The following is an 18,609-nucleotide window of genomic DNA, read 5'->3' on the forward strand; positions in this document are numbered from 1 at the left end:
AGGCTGAAGCAAGAAAAGCCAACACTAGGATCAGCAGTGATTCATGGAGAGACCTTCGTCTGGTCAGCTAACATTACTGCCAAGCAGGGGAAAATATAGAGTGATATTGTGGTTTTAGCTGACGTGTGTCGCCTCACTGTTTTGAGCGATGCTTGTTCATGTCTATTTAGAGCGAGCAAGCGCGAACCCGACGATGACATTCTTTGACTTAACGGCCACAGGTGTCGCTGTTAACATGCATTTCTGAAAGTTACAAATAGTCCCTTTAATTGAGAATGAAATAAATGTGAACATAGTAAACTTACAACTCTCTATATTTGCATGCAAAGAAAGTGCCCTTAATTTTCAAGCAAATACTGACAAATGATGACAGATGATGATGATGATGAAAATAAAACATTGATGTGTAACATTAGGGCACAAGACAGTACTGCTAAACAAAGTTATAGAAGACTCAGGAAGCCATAGCACCACTTTGTAGTGTCCTCGAGCAGTGATGCAGTGATGCATTTAAAGTCCCCCCCCTGCACTCTAAATGTGTGTTGCCTATTGCTGCTTCACTTGACCTTAACTGTGCAGAATGATGTATGTGCAGAGTTTGACACCAGAATTAAATCAGAGTTTAACCAGCCACATGCTCTCTCCCAGTCCTGGGACTCTCTCCTTCAGGATCTCATTGTGGGAGGAGGAGGCGGTGCATGCCTTGGACTCGGACCTGCAACAGTCTCTTAAAAACCCTCCCTCCTCTTTTTTCCTCGCTCATTCTTTCCCCCTCCATCACTTGACGGAGGGCAGGCGGTGTGAGAGCATCCCCACCGGGTACCGGCCGGTCCTCCACACTGTGGCAGCAGCAGGGCTCCTGCAGCGCAGCGCACCAGAGCGCAGCTGAAGGAGAGGAGAGAAGAGGAGAACAGGAGGAGGAGGAGGAGGAGGAGGAGGACGGACAGACTGTCTCCTCTCCGACTGCATGGTGGGATTATACTCTGCAGCATCCCGTCGCTTCAACATGCCTTTGCGGAGTAATAGAGTCGCTGGGATTACTGTGCTGGTCGCCTCGCTGCTGCTGCTCGGCTCCTGTGGGACAGCAGGTGGAGAAGGTGAGAGAGCATCTCTGGTGCGCCTCCTGCTCTTCAGTGTTGTTAAAAGGGACCACTATTATTGCACTATAAGACATCAATTTGTAACAATGAGGTTGGGGAATACTGTATTTGGCTGGTTGATAACATATAAGCTTTTGATGAGACTTTAAACTCTCTACATAATGACAAATCAGCTCATTAAGAAAGACAGAGAAGATTAAAGTGTTTTTTTTTCTTCTTCTTTGTCTTGATATAATAGCTATGGCAGAGTGTAAATTGGTCAAACATGATAAGAGCTACTTATCATTATGAATCCAAATAAGTGAAATATGTTTAAGTATATCTATTGATTAATCAAGAGAATCCAAACTCAAATAACTATTCTAGGGCTGCCAAATGACACCTTCAGATGTCCTGTTTTATCTGACCAGCAGTCCAAAGACATCAATTTGTAAGGGCACGGGCTAACAATGAGGTTTGGGAATACTGTATTTGGCTGTGTTGGTGACATGTAAGCTGTTGATGAGACTTTAAACTCTCTACATAATGACAAATCAGCTCATTAAGAAAGACAAAGAGAAGATTAAAGTGTTTTTTTCTTCTTCTTCGTCTTGATATAATAGCTATGGTAGAATGGAAATTGGTCAAACATGATAAGAACTACTTATCATTATGAATCCAAATAAGTGAAATATGTTTATCTATTGATTAATCAAGAGAATCCAAACTCGGATAACTATTCTAGGGCTGCCAAATGACACCTTCAGATGTCCTGTTTTTATCTGACCAGCATGTCCAAAACACCCAAAGATCTTCAAATTACAATGAATGTAAGAGAAAAGCAAATCCTGGCATTGTAAAAGCTGCCGCTTTGGTAATTTTGCTTGACAAATTGCTTCAACATTTATCAATACAGTTAATTTTATGATTAATTGACTAATTGTTTCCAGCTCTAGCTTATTCCTAAAAAAAAAAAAAAAGTCATGAAATCTGCATTCATTCATTTTGTACGAGCTCTCACTTTTATTTTTCTTATAAATAAACGCAGAGGGAAGTTAAGGCAGCATCTGATCTGATCTGTGACCTGTTTCTCCAGTTTGGGAAGAAATGTTGCTCATGCAGTTTAATCTTTGAATTTATCGATTTAAACAGTTTGCTTGGTCTGATCTGACCACCGTGGGGGCTTGTTGTTGAAAGGGAGCTCACGTCCTCTGGGGATTTACAACTGTCAAGTTTCTTTTTTAAGAAACAGCGAATCCCACAAGTTGTGTTCTTATTTTAGCTTTTTTTTCCCAGCATTTGATGTTACCTCATGAGAGAAAGAGAGGAGAGACTGTGGTCTTTCCGTGGAGATGTAGGAGAGCTGCACAAGAGGATGCTGCTGCTTCGGCTCCAGTTTTATACTCTGAGCAGGTTTCAGAAAAGATCCCAAAAAGTGGGTAAAGTGATGATTTCAGAAGTGAAGTCACCTAAAAAGTTGCTTATTTAATGGCTGCTTGAGTGACAGATTTTAAGGAATGAGTGAATTTACCCTGCAAAACAAGTGTGAGAAATAGATACAGTAGATGACCTATTCCCCGCCGTTGTTACGTCCCTAGGTGCATATGAGCTGTTATTTTCCTCTCGGTCCTTGAACTCTTGAAGTAGTGGCTCTTTACAATCTGATGAATCTTCCAGCCTGTAATACTGTACTCTCTTGGAATGATGCAGTAAATAAGGGCAGCTTTTAACGTGGCATCCCTGTAGGCACATAGACAAAAACATCACTAATGAGCCTTTTCACACACACAAACACACACACACACACACACACACACACACACGGTTGGGTGAGGAGGGTAGAGAGGAGGGATGAGCATTAATAGGCATTGTGGTTTCTCAACTGTATTGATTTGTTTGGGAAGACAACAGCTGTAGAAGGAAAACAAGAGGTATTGATAGTATGGATTGGAATTGACCCAAATCCAGATGAAATGGGTACATTGTCTGTGTTGGCTCAGACACAACATTATCCAAGAGACAAATCACTAAACCTGAGATTGTACTGTATCACCCCACTGTGCTTCATATATTCAGCTCTGCAGCACATTGTCCATCAGTCAGAGCCTTTATCATCACTTAATGACCTGTCTACTGTCCAGATTATGCCTCCCAAGCAATGAAAAGGTTTCAGCGCAGTGAAGAACTATGATATCACTCATCCTGTTTTGTACATGAAGGACAGGAGGTTTCAGTCATTGTCATATCCATCATCTTCAGCGATGCTCTCTCTGTCTTCCTCTGTTAATATACTGTATGTCTCTCCCTCTATCTCACACTCACACACACGTTCATACTAAAGCTGACAGCGTGGTTCATCACAAGTTGATAGTTGAACAGTTTCGGAACCAGACATTGTCTGACAATTTCTGTAACTTTATGAAACCGACAATCCAACATTCACGGCCACTTCATGCAGCGATTCGCCAGCTGTGTGGAAGTTAGAGAGTAAGCAGCTTCTCTCTCAAGCTCTCTTTTTTCATGCGTTTAACAGCTATCACTATGATTTGCTTCCAGGAGAGAATGTCTGTCTGAAAATGTGCACCATTATTCCCATATTTAAACATTTATTGTGTCCCACTTCTCTCTATGGGAGTGTGGGCGTTTGAAATAGCTATAAACACTTTATCCAGCATGGTCGGATAACGTATCATACAAACTATTGCAGCATAACTCGGCCCTTATGCTTGAAGTGAAGTGACGATCCTCACTGATATGACCCTAACCCAACTTGTGTTGACCCAGAAGACGGGTGTACACTCAAAATGACTAGTTTGTTTAAGACAAGTCATCAGACTGCGTCTGAAGGCAAAAGTGTTTCTAACTGTTTTGAACATGTGGAAAGCCTCCTATCACAGAGAGGGGCCAGACACCATTAATCGTTCAAATGGGGATAATGGCTCACACTTTCAACATATACACGAAAAGTTAGATAAGTAATTGTATGAAAAAAAGGGATCATGAGAGAAAGCTTGAAAGTTATAGAGAGGGTTTTTTGATGCTGTTTAACCATACTACAAGCACTATTACAATTACATCCCTAACCATAATTTCACCTGAACCTAATTCTAAAACCAAGTCTAGAGACACCACAAACAGCTGTTTGTTTAAGCAATAGGTTGTTTGTGAGTGCCTTCCAAAACAATTTAAGAGTTTCTTGCATAGACTGTATATAAGAAGTGGACGTAGTCACCATGATGTCACCCATTGGTTTGTGGACTGCCTTTTTAAAGCCCTTAGTTCAGCAATTTTTGCAACCAGAGGAGTCGCCCCCTGCTGGCTGTTAGAAAGAATGCAAGTTTAAGGCACTTAAACATTGGCTTCACTTCTCAGACCCGGAGGTTGCCACCTGGTTTCTTGTGATCTGCCATCTCTATGGTAAAGTTTAGGCAACTAAAACTCAGATAACATCACAGGAAAAATTCCCGTCAAGGTTAGAAGACACCAGTGGTGACTGTTGGTCAGAGATGGCTCAGCCTCCAGTGTAGATGTCATATGCTTCGTATGCGCAGCCTTTCACTCTGACCTCTTTCGAAGTGGTTTTGTGGCAGTATAACAATGTCATACTACTGCTGCCTAGTGAGAAAGAAAAATAATTATTTGCCTGACTGCAAGAGGTCAGGAGAACACAAGTCGTTGTGAGCATTCGAGCAAATTACTTATGCTGTCTTTTTTCTGGTGGGTATTGTCAACTAGTCATCATCATAACATCATCTTTATCATCACCATCATCATTAGTCTCTGGAATGCAATCCGTACCTTCTTCCTCCCTTCAACTTCAACTTTATGGTGTAATTTGTCTACTCACACACTCCTCCTCAGTTTCACTTCATTTTGCAAATACAGTACCATCGGTACCACTTCACCACAACAAGCAGTGTACAGGTATAGACACATTACATTTTTCTAAAACCTTACAGAAAACACAATTTGATCTGCATTTTGATTATTGCACCGGTGTTTCATCTCACAGGTGGCTGAGACAGGATGGTAGGCGTGTTTGATTATTTAACTACCTAAAGCGGAGATCGGAGGGAAACATTAAGGCACTGTTATTTTCTCAGACTGCTGGAAATTCATCTCCTCCAGTCCACCGTCAGACAGAGAATACGTTGGTAAAAAATATGCTGGGAGAGGAGTTGATTTAAGTATGGGCCTAGCTCCCTGTTTCGTATGCGAACAGCCCTATCTCATAAGAATTTATTACTTTTCAATGAGTTGGTGGTGTGCACTGAGAGAACATAAACCTCTGAATAAAATCAATTTGATGTGAATGCGTGAGGCATTTTCTCTGCAAAACCCCGCTGTCCTTTGTGCTTCGTGCGACGGTGGCGGCGTCTTAGAGAACCGCCATGAGGAAAGAGCAAAGTAGTGGAGGATAAATCGCCCCTAACTTTTCCTCTATCGCGCCATTTATGAAAATGTGTTTAGTAGAAGTGGAGTCATGAAAAGGTTGTGATTAAGTCAAGGTTACATAAAGGTGGCAGCGGCTTGGTGGTGTGAGCCTGGAGCTGCCAGTCATGACTCCAGATTTATTAATCCAGGGACAAGTAGTTAAGCGATAAAAGTGACAGAGAACTGCAGTCCATCCATCTGGCTTTGTGACCTGAGGGATTTTGTGTTTGCCCAAGGCCAACTCCCCAGTGGATGCCTGCCTCCCTAAAAACAGACCCATTCATCAAATGGCCCTGTCATTATCTCAGATGACTTGTTATTGGTCCAAGAAGCCACATTCTGCTGAGGTCACTATTCACTGTCACTCTCTGAAGCTGGAGGAAAGTAGAAACTATGGGCATCAGCTATTAGCAAAAACACACAGTCTTAATGATGAGGGACATGTTGATATACTGTGGATTCATCACCTTTTTTTTCTGACAGCCCGTTGGGGCTTTATGTGACTCATAAATTCAGTGACAGTTGATATCCAATTCATAAAAACATATATTTTTCTCTTTTCCAAAAAGCAAGGATGGTGGGTAAGAAATTTCTCTTAGGAAATAATTTGTTCTCTTTGCTTTTAGACTAGAAAATCAGTGGTGGAAGAAGTATTCAGATTAAATAGTAGTATAGTAAATAGTACAATATTTTCCTCTGAAATGTAGTAGAGTAGAAATATAAAATATCATAGAACGGAAGTAAAGTACAAGTACCTCAAAATTGTACTTAAGTACCTGAGTAAAGGCACTTGGTGACTTTCCACCACTGCAAAAAACAAGTCAGAAACGAGTCCCCCCAATGGTAATATGCTAAAAGATATATTGATAGACATGTGCGCCTTTTTAAGCTGTTGATACTGCACATTACATAACTTAAAAACTCTTATAAAACATAATGAAAAATTGAGAATTTTGTTTTCAAATCATATTTGCTCCAATACTGCAACTTTAAAGGCAGGGTTGACGATGTTATCCAGTATACACTATTTGTTATATTGGTTGAAATGGCCTTTACACCCCGACAGCGATCCATTACTTATGAGCTCTGAAAAAGGACTGGAAAAGAGCAGTCATCTGTAGCTGCTTTAATCCTGTAAAAACGTCTACCAATCACTGCCTCGCGGTCTGCTTGGAAAGAACCTTTTTCGTCTCTGTCTTCTAGTGATTTTATTTTTTGCTTTTAGAAATAGAAAATGAAAATCAACCCGTTTTTTAAGTTAAGTTCATCCCTTTTTGACCCTGATAAAGAAAAACGCCTTGTTTTTAAATTTTTTTTGTATTTTAAAACGAAAATCAAATAACCACTAATTTTTTGTTTTTTAATATCCGTTCGTGAAAGGAAAATCAAATGACCAAAAGATACACTGACCAATTTCCTTGATACAACTGGTCTAAATTTTCAATGTTTATTTGATTATCTTTCAATATTTCTCAGGGCGAGTGTTTAGTTTATTATATTTATTATTTATAATTGTGTTCTTTTTCTCCTTGTTTTTAAGGAAGTATAACAGCTATACTATACTATACAAATTTAGACCAGCTGTATCAAGGAAATGCTACAGAGTCTAATAAAATATTGATGATTCTAAGCATTCATAAACTATAGACCTCAGATCATTTGTCACCATTGAGGAACCCCAAGAAAGAAAATTATATTGTTTTTCAAACCATACTTTGCCATAGAAATCAATAAAATATTAGGTAGTTTTTTGTTTTATGCTGTGCGTGCTGCCCCGAGGTGCATGCAGATCTCGGTGGGCATGCACAAACTTGGCAGAACCCCAGCAAGTTACGTCAGCAAATGCTATACCGTGGGTTTCAGAATAAAAGTAGTGCTTTCTCTGTCTATTGTTCTTAGCGACCCTGTCTTTGAACCGGGACTTGTGAGTCAGTATCAGAAGCCGAGGGGCGTGACAAAGCGACGATATTTTACCTATTTGACTACTACTGTTATTGGCACCCCCACGTGGGACCGAACGGATGTTTGTTGACGCCCAGAAGCGTCCTGAGTAAGGCAAAATAATAAGAAAAGAGAAAATACAGGTAGTTTCTGCAGAAAAAGACACCGCCACACACTTCTAGTGGGTCATAAGTGATGATTGAGAGGGATTTTTTTATCAGTCCATACATTGTTTTTTGTTAATTCTTGCATATTATACCTGTAAAGGAAACGGGTGGTAACAGTGGACAAAGCTGAGCCGCAGCTAAACAATTGAAGTATGTCTATTAGTGTGATGGGACAGAAGAAAGAAAGAAAATAGAAAAACAAGAGAAGGAATTTGTAGAAGAAGAGTGCACAAAAAAAAGAGAGCGAAGAAGTGGTGGAGTTTGGTTCAGTGCCCTGCGTGGACATTCATTGTAGTTGCCCTCCGTCTTTAAGCCATGCAGTGACACTCCTAACTCCTTCTCTCATTTCACCCATCAGTGGGTTTCTTTTTTTTCTTTCTTTTGTGTGTGTGTGGGCGTGTGTGAATCTGTGTGCGTGTGTGATGTCAGATTAATTCGCCTGACTCCCCTCATCTCACCTTCACACAGCTGCAGCTCTGTGGTGCACAGCAACACAAGTTTCAGCAATAAAATCCTGTTCTTCTGTATCATGATCATACTTTCCCGCCAGCGGGGTGACACTATACTGTAACATGCAATTACCTTTTCTTTGAAGAAAACCTTGCTTTTATGAAATAGGTTGAATGCTCTATTTGAAAGTCATTGCCACTTTCTCCATGGCAATGATCATGATCTGTGAGCAGAACTAAATTCACAAGAAATGAAAACCAATAATAAAACGAAGTAGGACATTGCAGAACATTTTAATAGATGTCATGCGCCTGTGAAAACCAGTCACATTTTTTTCCTTCAGGTTTTTCGCTAATTCCCTTTCTTGTATATTATCTGGTACAGAGACTACAAGCATGGCACCTTATTGTAAAGGTTAATAGCTTTAAAATGTAGTTTATTTATCAGCGTTTATTGGGCAAATATGACTTCTGAAAACTGCCTAACTTGCACAGAATATGGTGTTTAAACATCAAGCCCTCTAATGTATAAGTGCTATTAACAATATCTCTTAGACAAAACAAGACCCAAGTTGTAATAAGCTAGAATTTTCTTTTAAAGTGTTATTGTTATACATGTATAAATAGTATTACTGCACACCTCATGCTACTTAAAGGGCTTTTCCTATACAAGTATCAGTATGTCTCAGCATTGTCCCTCATTGCTACTCCTGTCTCAATCAATTAAACAGCAAATTAACATCAGATTAGCTATAAATACAGTTTACAATTACTTAACTTGTTGCTTTGACCTTCCTCCTTTCCGATTAAATGACAACCTCTTATATCTGTTGGCTGGAGGAGTGGAGTGGCACAGTGGGAGCAGGCCGTGTAAGTGCCTCTTGAAATACAGTAAGTAGTAATTATACCCATCAGGACTCGTATTCATGTACGGATCTTATTCTGACCTCCTCTTCTTTTTGAAAAGAGCCTTATGTAATGACACTAAACCTGCTCACCCCGAACCAGACACCATCAAGTTAATAATACTAGATCTTATTTCTATTGTTCATCACCCTATTTTCTTATGGTAACATTTTACAATAGACAGTTTTTAAACAAGTCTATTTTAAATCCAGTTATGTTATTTTAGAACAACCAGAATGATGACCAAAACGACAAAAATATGACCCAAGTTGCAAAAGAAACCTTGAATTCTCCTTTTTCACAACAAGCATTTATCAGTGAGGGCTATTATTTAAGATCTGAGAGTTTTTTGGAGAGGCCTTGAGGAACTGAGTTGTTTGTCACTTACAGTTTCGTACCCAAGGAAACTTTGTCCTTGCTCACTAATCAGAAAATAAAAAATAACAAAATAGGGGTCAAGAGCATGCACTGTAGATACAGTAGTTCAATGTGAAACGTTGAACATAGAGGTTTTCATATTTTATTGTTTTAGAACAATGAATCAAAGTATTTAATGTTGCTTTTTTGTCACTGATCGACAGAAAAATATAAAGTACATGTTTGCATAATAGCGAAAAGGTGATTGAAGAGCACAAGTCGGGATAAATACAAGAAAAGTCTATTTAACATTGTTTAACTGTAACTTTTTATACTCACCGTAGGTCAATGATGTACTGTATATTCCATCCTACTCAGTAACACAGTGTTTTTTTGTGTGTGAGGAATATAATCAAGTCAAAGATTACTATGCTTATTTTCTAGCTGGATGTTTTTATTCAGCTGCTAAAATACATCCTCTGTTGTAACCACAAGAGATGAAGCAGGAAAAAAGTTGATTTGTTGGTATTCAAAACGAAATGTTCATGCAGCAGCTTAATAACAGTCTAAAAGTATTATTTGCTCAATTTAGGAGATTTTCCTCCCAAGAAAAACATCAGCGTCAGTTGTTTCAGCAAGTGCCCCAAAACGCCACTTGTTTACTTTCAAGTGACAAACATACTTGCCAACCTTGAGACATCAAAAAAAGGGAGGATTTGTAAACTAAAATGGGGGTCTGAAAAATTTGAGTTACAGAGACTTTGTTTCCTGCATTCTGGTGACTTTTAAAGAGTGAAAATAACAAAAATAATAAGTACACTGCACAGCATTTTTATGTTAATTGTTTGATTTTACCTTTAACTCCCAGGAAAGAATACAGAATAATTTGCCCCTCTGCTGTGAACTAGTGTGAATCTCTAGCATTAACTAATATTCATCAGTTTTTATTTATTTTTGCTCCTGCTTGAGTATTTCTTTCTCTTAGTTCTCTCCATTTCTCTCTCCTTCTCTCACTCACTGAAGGTCCTTTCAGACACAACGGCACCACTGCGCTCCAAAACCCGGTATTTCTAATGGCTTGGGCCATACCACGGCGGCTTTTCGCTGCATTGAGCAAAGCCCAACTTTGGGCGCTGCACGCTGTGGCGAGCACAGCTTAAACATGAGCTCATACTGCGCTGTGTCGCGAGCATAGACTGCTTTCTTCCGCCGGGAAATGACCGTTGGAAACAGTAGGGATTATACACACTGTTCAGTTCCAGAAACAGGTTAAGATAACGAAAAGGAAAAAAAGCAATGAAAAACAGGAGTCTCCCAGGAAAATCGGGAGGGTTGGCAAGTATGGTGACAAACCTCTCTAGCGGCCATGCGGATTAAGACTCTTGTCCATTGATAGCAAAGTTGGCAGTAGCATGACTTTGTGATAGAGCCTTGAAGTATACAGGAGGAGGTCGGGTGGATCAAAACAACAAAAACACTGCTGATCGTCTCCCGTTTCCCTCCAAAAGTCAATGACAAAAGTCCCATAACCTTGATTAGTGTTGTTCTGCAGATCAATTACAACATATTTTGTAGTTTAATTAGGAGGACTTGCTGCAATTTATAGACACTGTCCTATAAAAATCTATGTAGCTCAAGGTTTGAGTCATGCTCAAGTCAATGCATTGCTTGATTATTTTAAAGAAAATGTTTTAGAAATGTAATTTCTTCTCGACCCATAGGGAAAGCCAACCCTAAGTGCTGGAGGCAAAAGAGAAAGAAAGAGGAGTAAGATAATTTGTAGTGTCTTTTTTTTTTATTTTTAACAAAGTGACTTAATGTCCTCTAAATGAGAAAAGGAAAAGAAAAGAATGCCGTTCAATTTCTTGTCCCTATTTTGAAATGCAAATATGATCCATTAATGAAATGCTCATCACGTACTCCCCCTGGGTCCATTAGTAGAAGTGATGTAACCTGCAGCAATTCTCGAAAATCTGCATAAGACTGACATAATTCATTTGGAATGATTTTTGAATCTTCCCTCTCATTACTGATGTGTTTTGCATTCATTTTTTTGTTGCTTGTCTCAGCACTCCGCATGTGTGCTAATGTGATGAGCGTAAACCTCGCAGACTCCAGATAAATGTTTTAATTGCTACTTTGTGGCAGTGCAGTTTTCTTTTGATCATTTAATTCTGCTGATTAGGTTGGCCTCCCATGGAGCAACATATTAATACAGTTAGCACAGAAGAAATTACAGCATTGTTTTCATACCGTTTTACAGAGAAATAGCAGTTAATTATGTTGCGGAGAGCGGTTTATCTACAGTGTACTATACATGTAATGTGATTTTCTAACAAGGGAGGTTTTAGATGGCGAGAGTCAGCAGTATTAAGGGACTGCCTGATGTGTCACCAACAGACAGATGAAGGGCTGGAAATGAGGAACAACTATTTCTCTCATTGTTCGCAGTCAGCCCGGCAGCAGAGCGTCTCATTTAAGCTGTCAGACTGTCAGGATTCACATCAGTCTCAGCCAAACTGCTTTACCAGGCTTACTATTAGTTTGACTTACGCAATTCTGGATGACTCAACGAAATACTTTTAGGTTACACCTCACAACTCAGATAGAAAGTCACAAACTGAGTTAATAAGTAAAGTTGATTTACTTATGAAGACTTTTGGAAATCCGCTATCAATCACAGCTGATTTGTAGTTTAAAGTGGGCATAATTTGGAAATAGAAACTTTATTACAGCCAGGCTCAGTGAGACTATAGCGTTCATTGTAAAGAAACCACATTTTTTGATATCTCAGTCTGTGATTTGCAAGAGACAGATGACAAGGCAGAGATTTTTTACTCATTGTCAGAATACAGGATGTCATCTTGAGTAGCTAAGACAGTTTTGTGACTTTGGGCATTTTTAACTGTCAATCCTAGGGCTGTCCCGAATACCATTTTTTGGGCTCCGAAGTTTCGGTGAGAAATATTCGAAGGTATTCGAAGCTTCGCAACATACCTCAAGGCAAAGCAGCGTCACGCAACCCGGGCGCGGCGCAACGCAGCAGGCTGACATGTTCTTCTGTCTGGCTGTCTCCATCTCCCCCGTTTCAGTGTCCGGGACAGTGCCGCTGCCACGCTACTGTACAGTTGTTGTGTGTAGAGGTACACACCTCACACAACACATACACACAACAAACTGCAATATCCGTCTGAGAATAACTAATAATAACTAATGTTGAATATGAATAATGAATAATGTTAATGGATTATTCCTTATTTTTATACATTATTATTACATATTTATATAAAAACAAATAAAAAAAACTAAGCATTTGAATGCTGATTTGGAGGTCGATTACCATGGCAATGGTTGAAGATTCGACGCATTCGGGTCAACTCTTTTTCTTTCTGGTCATGTCCCTCACCCTTCTTTCTTTAGATACACTAGTGGCGTGACCGTTTGGATTGCTTGGCTCCGAGTGTTGCTGCTTGTAGCGTTGTCAGCGGTCATGCCCGTTCAGAGCGCATGGAGCACAGATAGAGATTCCTTTCTTTATAGTTAGATGTGGGACTAGACAGAATGTATACTTGTCTGAGTGTATATGGATTTTCCTGTTTTGACCCCTTTTAGTTTGAGTGTCTATCACCATCTCAAAAAAATACAACAAACAGTAACTGTCTGAAAATAAACTCTTAATGTTTATATCCATTATTATGAAGACAACTTAAACAGAAGTTTGATTCCCAGTTGTTTTGGGGTTCAGGTAGTAAGTTTGAGTATGAATATTATTGTTATTAAATATTTATTTTAGTGTTGCCTCTAAGTTAGAAAAGTTGCTTAGAGTTCAAACAGTCCCACAGTGTATAATGTAGATAAATAGATAAATGAGCCTGCTACATCCTAAAAATCACAAGTTGCATTAATGGGTTAATGAAATTAGTGGCATTAAAATTAATTTGCGTCAACGCCTTATTAGTGCGTTCACTTTGACAGGCCTAAGATGAACCTTTGTCTGCTGGCACTTCTTTGGTAAAGGGTGAGAAGTTTGAAAAGACACAAACAGACAAGCACAGCTGTTTTCCACTCGACGGTGGCTGTTAGATCCTGCTGACTCTGAGAGAGAGAGCGAGATCACACTGATCAACAAGTCCACTCTGACTGTTTGGGACACTTCTACCGCTCTGAACTCTTTTACCTTTTGTTGAAGTGATGGATGGTACTCATCAGTATTCAGCATCTCTGGATCTGCTGTTGTCTCTCTGGGCACTCACTATTTCACTAGAATGGTAAACTGGATGATATACTGCAGACATATGGACTTTCTGTCTCTGCTTTTGTTTCTCTCTCTCTCTCTCCTGTAACCCTACGCCTCAAGCGCAAAACACACCAGCCACATCACAGTGTTGTCATTTGACTCGCATCAATTGATTTCATCATACAAACAGTAGGTACAGTGATGTGGTGATCCAGGGAGCAAATGTAATAAAATTGCTGCCTTTCTAAAGAGTTGATGCCCGTCGATGCTGGAAAATAGCCCAGCGTTTGAACTTACATCGAAAACAATGGCCACAGGTGTTTTGACAAGTGTCATAAGCTGCTTGAGTTTGCTGTCCTTTAGTCTTTCATAGAAAACTGAACTGAAACTGGAACTCCTGGATACGGTTCCAGATGTAAGAAAATCATATTGACATTTGTAGTTACGCAAATGACATCCATTTGTCCAAAGAAGAATCATAAATTAAAAAACAAAAACATTTGACATTGTTGTTTATTAAATATTTTATATATATAGTGGTCTTTAAAGGTGCTCCATAAGATATTCAGAGCATTAATATGGCAGCAAACAAATGTTTGCTATGTAAAGGTATAGAGGAGTAATGTCTACCTGAGCAGAGAATGAAGTTTCTCTCCCTCTGTTTGTGTTGTAATCCGAGCTTCTCTGTGCTTTGTTGACATAGCTAGGCCGGCCGTGCATGCTTTTAATGCATGTTTGTGCATGTGTGCGTGCCCCACTGACTAGCTCACGGCCGCTGCTCTGCACGGTACTCATATGGCGGTTACAACTGATAACGTCGTTGTCGACTGACCGCGCTGTTGCTGAAGCGTAGCACCCAACCTCCGGTCCCCCCCAGGTTAACACTGTTATCTCTGTCATTGCTGTTGCAGTTGTTTTCACTGTTAGCGCTGTTAGCAACGTTAGCTGCGAGCGAAGAGAGAACTGTGCGAAGGCAAAAGAAATGCTGCCAATCTGCGCATCTTTAACGAATACCATTTCCCACAAGCCAGGTTAAACCGGATTAACTGGTAAACTTGAGGCCATTTGAGAGGTTATTAAACAGCAGATGTTGACCTTCCTGGTCCAGATGTGGCTGTAACAATAGCGCACCCCCGTAGCTTTTTTTTAAAATTATATCTAAAGCAAAGAAAGAAGCAGAGATAAAACTGATGAAGGAACAGGGGAAAATAGTTTTGATGACATCAAATCTGCGCTGGAAAATCTTCATATTTGTTAAACGATAATATTGAACTTTGATAAAAATTCTTTGACATATTAGGTTTCTACTTCGGTCAGTATTGCAATTGAATCCCCTTCTGCTGTCAGTCTCCTTCTGTCAAGAGTTCAGTAAAGAAACTGTGCCTTCCTTGTAGCTCTGTTTTAGAAAAGCTTTTTAGATCCATATATATTTGTGTCTGACATAGCCCCGGCCAGTGGCTGACAGTTCAGCAGCCTTTTACTCTCATTTTCCCCTAAACTCTCTGTATTTGTGCTTTACCTTTTTTCACAGTCACCTTTCAAATGTCACTGCTCCTCCGAGGAAAATCAGCCTCGCCTGTTCAAACACCTCTGCTTCTTCTAACCCAGCTTTTCTTGCCAAGGCCGTGCTTTCATGACACATTATCCCACTGAGGTTTTACAGCGCTCATTTCACCTCTCTACACTAATTCTGCTGTATTTTGCAGTCGGTGCTCTGCTATAATCCACAGCTTGCTCTGTGGCTCTGTCAGCTTCAGGCCTGGCAGGATGGAGATGAAGAAACGGTAGCGTTATGAAAGATGTTAGGATCTGCCAACATCTAAACAGGTTGTTTTCTTTAATTAGACATCATTAGATCAAGAGTGAAAAAAAATGTAACGGATTCATTTTTGATGCACTGATAGATCCAAGTAGTGAACAGTCAAAAGACCCTTTTCATAGCAGACGTCATCAAAAATATGTGCGTGCATGTTGGCAAGGGAACGGAAGTGGCGTTTTATTCAGCTAGTACCTAATGAATTAAATAAGGGCTATTCAAGTGTTCGTACTGGGAAGTTGAATTACCCTAAAAAAAATATATATTTATCCGCTGAGTTACAGACGTCTCTTTCCCAATGTAAGTCTATGGGAAAAAGTTTTTTTTGGGCCCAATAGCATCATGTGACGGACACGGAAGTTGTAATTCCACCGTTTGGCCACTACGAAAGTTTGCTTCAAAGTCCGGCGCTCTTCCTGGTGGCTTGCTTTAAACATTGAATCAAAACAGGTTACCAGCTCAAAATGTCTGGTTGTTGCGTGTTCGGTTGTCAGAATCAATATTCAAACAGAGGACTCAAGCTCTACAGAATTCTACTCACTGACTAATCTGGATCTGGAAAGTCAATTTGTTTAGGTTGCATTCGCTATCCTTGGTGATTATTGCCCTTGCATAGCTTGTCAAGCTATTGCACTCCGCCGTACTTCTGTTGCCAAACTGCGTGCGCACACTTGCGTACGTCATCATTGTTTGCAAACTGTAAAATGGTCCATTGACATTAACAGTACTAGGAAATGTGCTCTTTAGCCCATTTGGAGCACATCACAATTTTGACTCTTTTTCCTTTGTTCATGTTGTTATGAAAGACTTTCTGAGCATTGCCATATGTCAACATGTCACCGGTGTCAGAACATGTTCCGTATAACTATAAGCCAATCGAGCTGGCTGGGATGTTTTCAGTAGTTTCTTAATATTACTTTCTTATTTTAAGCTGTGCAGTAGTTTGCTTGGATTTGCATTTTAAGGCATCTTTTTTCCATCTGAAAACTTAAAAACATTAACCAAAGTTTTGAAAATTGAGAACTGAGAGGACAATTTCACATGTTTGGCACATTAATAAAAAACACATGAGTGGTGAGCAGAGGAAGCTTTAGTGGGTTCAAAAGAGATCTTCCAATATATGACGGTGCATTACAACATAAAGCCATGACTTTCCTGTAGATTCCTTTCTGTTTGAAGATGCAGCAAATGACCTGAGCATGAATGGAAATGCACAGACAAACTCTGAAGTGTCTGCAGAGAGGAGTTAGGTGGATATGACAGGTTATTCAAAACTTGTCAACAGCCTGTGGTTTATAGTCTCCGGTAATGAAAATCCCTCTGTGCTTGAAATGAAGTACAACAATGTTGACAAGGTAATCTCAGCTGAAGCCTTGTTGTCAGTGAAGGGAGACAGGACCTTAGCACTTCTGAATTGTTTGTGAATAATTTGAACTGGCTCTCTTCTCAGTGGTGGAAAACAACATCCATTAAAAAAAGAGTTTTAGATTACACTTACACAGTAATCATGGAAACGAGTGAACATCTGATAATTACTTAATAATCAGGTATTCTGGGGAAACAGCTTCCCCGTGGATACATGACAAATCAAGTCACCACTCCTGTTTCATAACTGCTTTTGTCAGCTGCAGAACAACAGCCCTCAAAGTAGTTTCTAGCTGAAGGACTCAGAGAGCAGGACAGCAGAGTAGATACTGGCTGACCCAGAGATCTTCCATGGACAGGTGGCTTCCTACTTTCTATTGAGAAGTGCCTCTTACAGTAATAAAGTATAGCAGCACATGCAAAGGCATATCACTCGATAATCCCTAACTATAACACTTAAAGGGACTATTTGTAACTTTCAGAAATGCTTGTTAACAGCGACACCTGTGGCCGTTAAGTCAACGAAAGACAGCATCGGGCTCGCGCTTGCTCGCTCTAAATAGACATGAACGAGCATCGCTCAAAACAGTGAGGCGACACACGTCAGCTAAAACCACAATATCACTCTATATTTCACCTGCATGGCAGTAATGTTAGCTGACCAGACGAAGGTCTCTCCATGAATCATTGCTGATCCTAGTGTTGGCTTTTCCTGCTTCAGTCTCCGGGGCTGAAGCAGGAAGAGAAATTTTATCGTCTCCGACCGGGTGCCGGTGTCTTCCTCTGGCACCCGGTCGGAGACGATAACGTAACTCGCTGCGGAGCCCCGTCACTTCACAAGACACGGGAAACCTCTGTTGGTGTGGAGGAGCTGCAGCATTTATTTCTGCACAAACGTCCACTGTACATTCACTAGATATTCTCAGAGCGACTAACTCTTCTGCAGTGTGTAGTGAGCGCGCATGCATGTGTAGAGGTGGAGCGAGACAGCGAGAACGCGTGCGGTGTGTGAGTGAAGGCAAGCAGGCAGAGGAGGAGAGACTCCGGCCACACACGAGCGCGCATGGGATCCCGACCCGGTAGATTTATACCTGTAAGAAGTTACAAACAGTCCCTTTAGTGATGACTGAACAGATCAAATTTAACATTGGCACTCTTGTATCCTTCATTTTGATACTTCCTCTTTGAGACTGTTGCCATATATCACAGTCATATACTTACTGTTCATGGGTCACTAATTCAGAGTTAATTTGTACTCAATTTATAACTCCAATTCCCACCCTTGACATTTATACACATCAAACTGTATGAGGCATGAAAAGGTCTGCACTGACTTCCCTCTCCCTCTGAAACCAAGTTGTCTTATTCAGGTTCCTGCTCTGTGTGACCCATTATCTGTTAGAGAGCTTCAAGTTTAACCTTTCAATTAGTAGAAAACTTCCTCCTTTCCTTCAGTCTGCTTTTCACCATTGTTACAGTGAGCTAACACGCTGTAACATATTCATCCATAGGTTCAATGAAATGATCCATGGCTCTAAACTGTCTCTTCTGCTTTGTTATTGGTTCACAGAGGCATGCGACAGCCCACTGGTAGCCAATCTGCCGCTGTCATCATTCAGAAGCTCCTCCCAGCTAACCAGCAGTCATGGGCCGGTCTTTGCTAAGGTCAACAGGAGAGAAGGTGAGGAATCATCCATTGCTATGTCCATCTTAAATATTTTACCCCTTGCAGAAGAAGCACATTTCCAGATGGATTTATTGTTATAAATAATCTCTGAGCTCATCGATTGACTGTGATACATACTTTATTTGGTGCAGGACTTTGTTTCAGCGACTCATATTTAAAGCTACACTACAA

The 18,609-nt window shown here is 40.2% G+C and overlaps 1 protein-coding gene across 1 annotated transcript in view; it reads left to right on the top strand.

The window, feature by feature from the left end:
• Window positions 1-680: 680 nt before the first annotated feature.
• LOC119488849 (contactin-associated protein-like 4) overlaps window positions 681-18,609 on the top strand; it is a 106,637-nt gene continuing 88,708 nt past the window's right edge. Inside the window, exons 1-2 of the mRNA XM_037770805.1 lie at window positions 681-1,097; window positions 18,322-18,432. Of these exons, the coding sequence (XP_037626733.1) occupies window positions 968-1,097; window positions 18,322-18,432 (241 nt within the window). The 5' untranslated portion in view covers window positions 681-967. The remainder of the gene's footprint in view (window positions 1,098-18,321; window positions 18,433-18,609) is intronic.

Source organism: Sebastes umbrosus, chromosome 5 (genome assembly GCF_015220745.1).
Source record: "Sebastes umbrosus isolate fSebUmb1 chromosome 5, fSebUmb1.pri, whole genome shotgun sequence".
Classification (NCBI taxonomy): Eukaryota; Metazoa; Chordata; class Actinopteri; order Perciformes; family Sebastidae; genus Sebastes; species Sebastes umbrosus.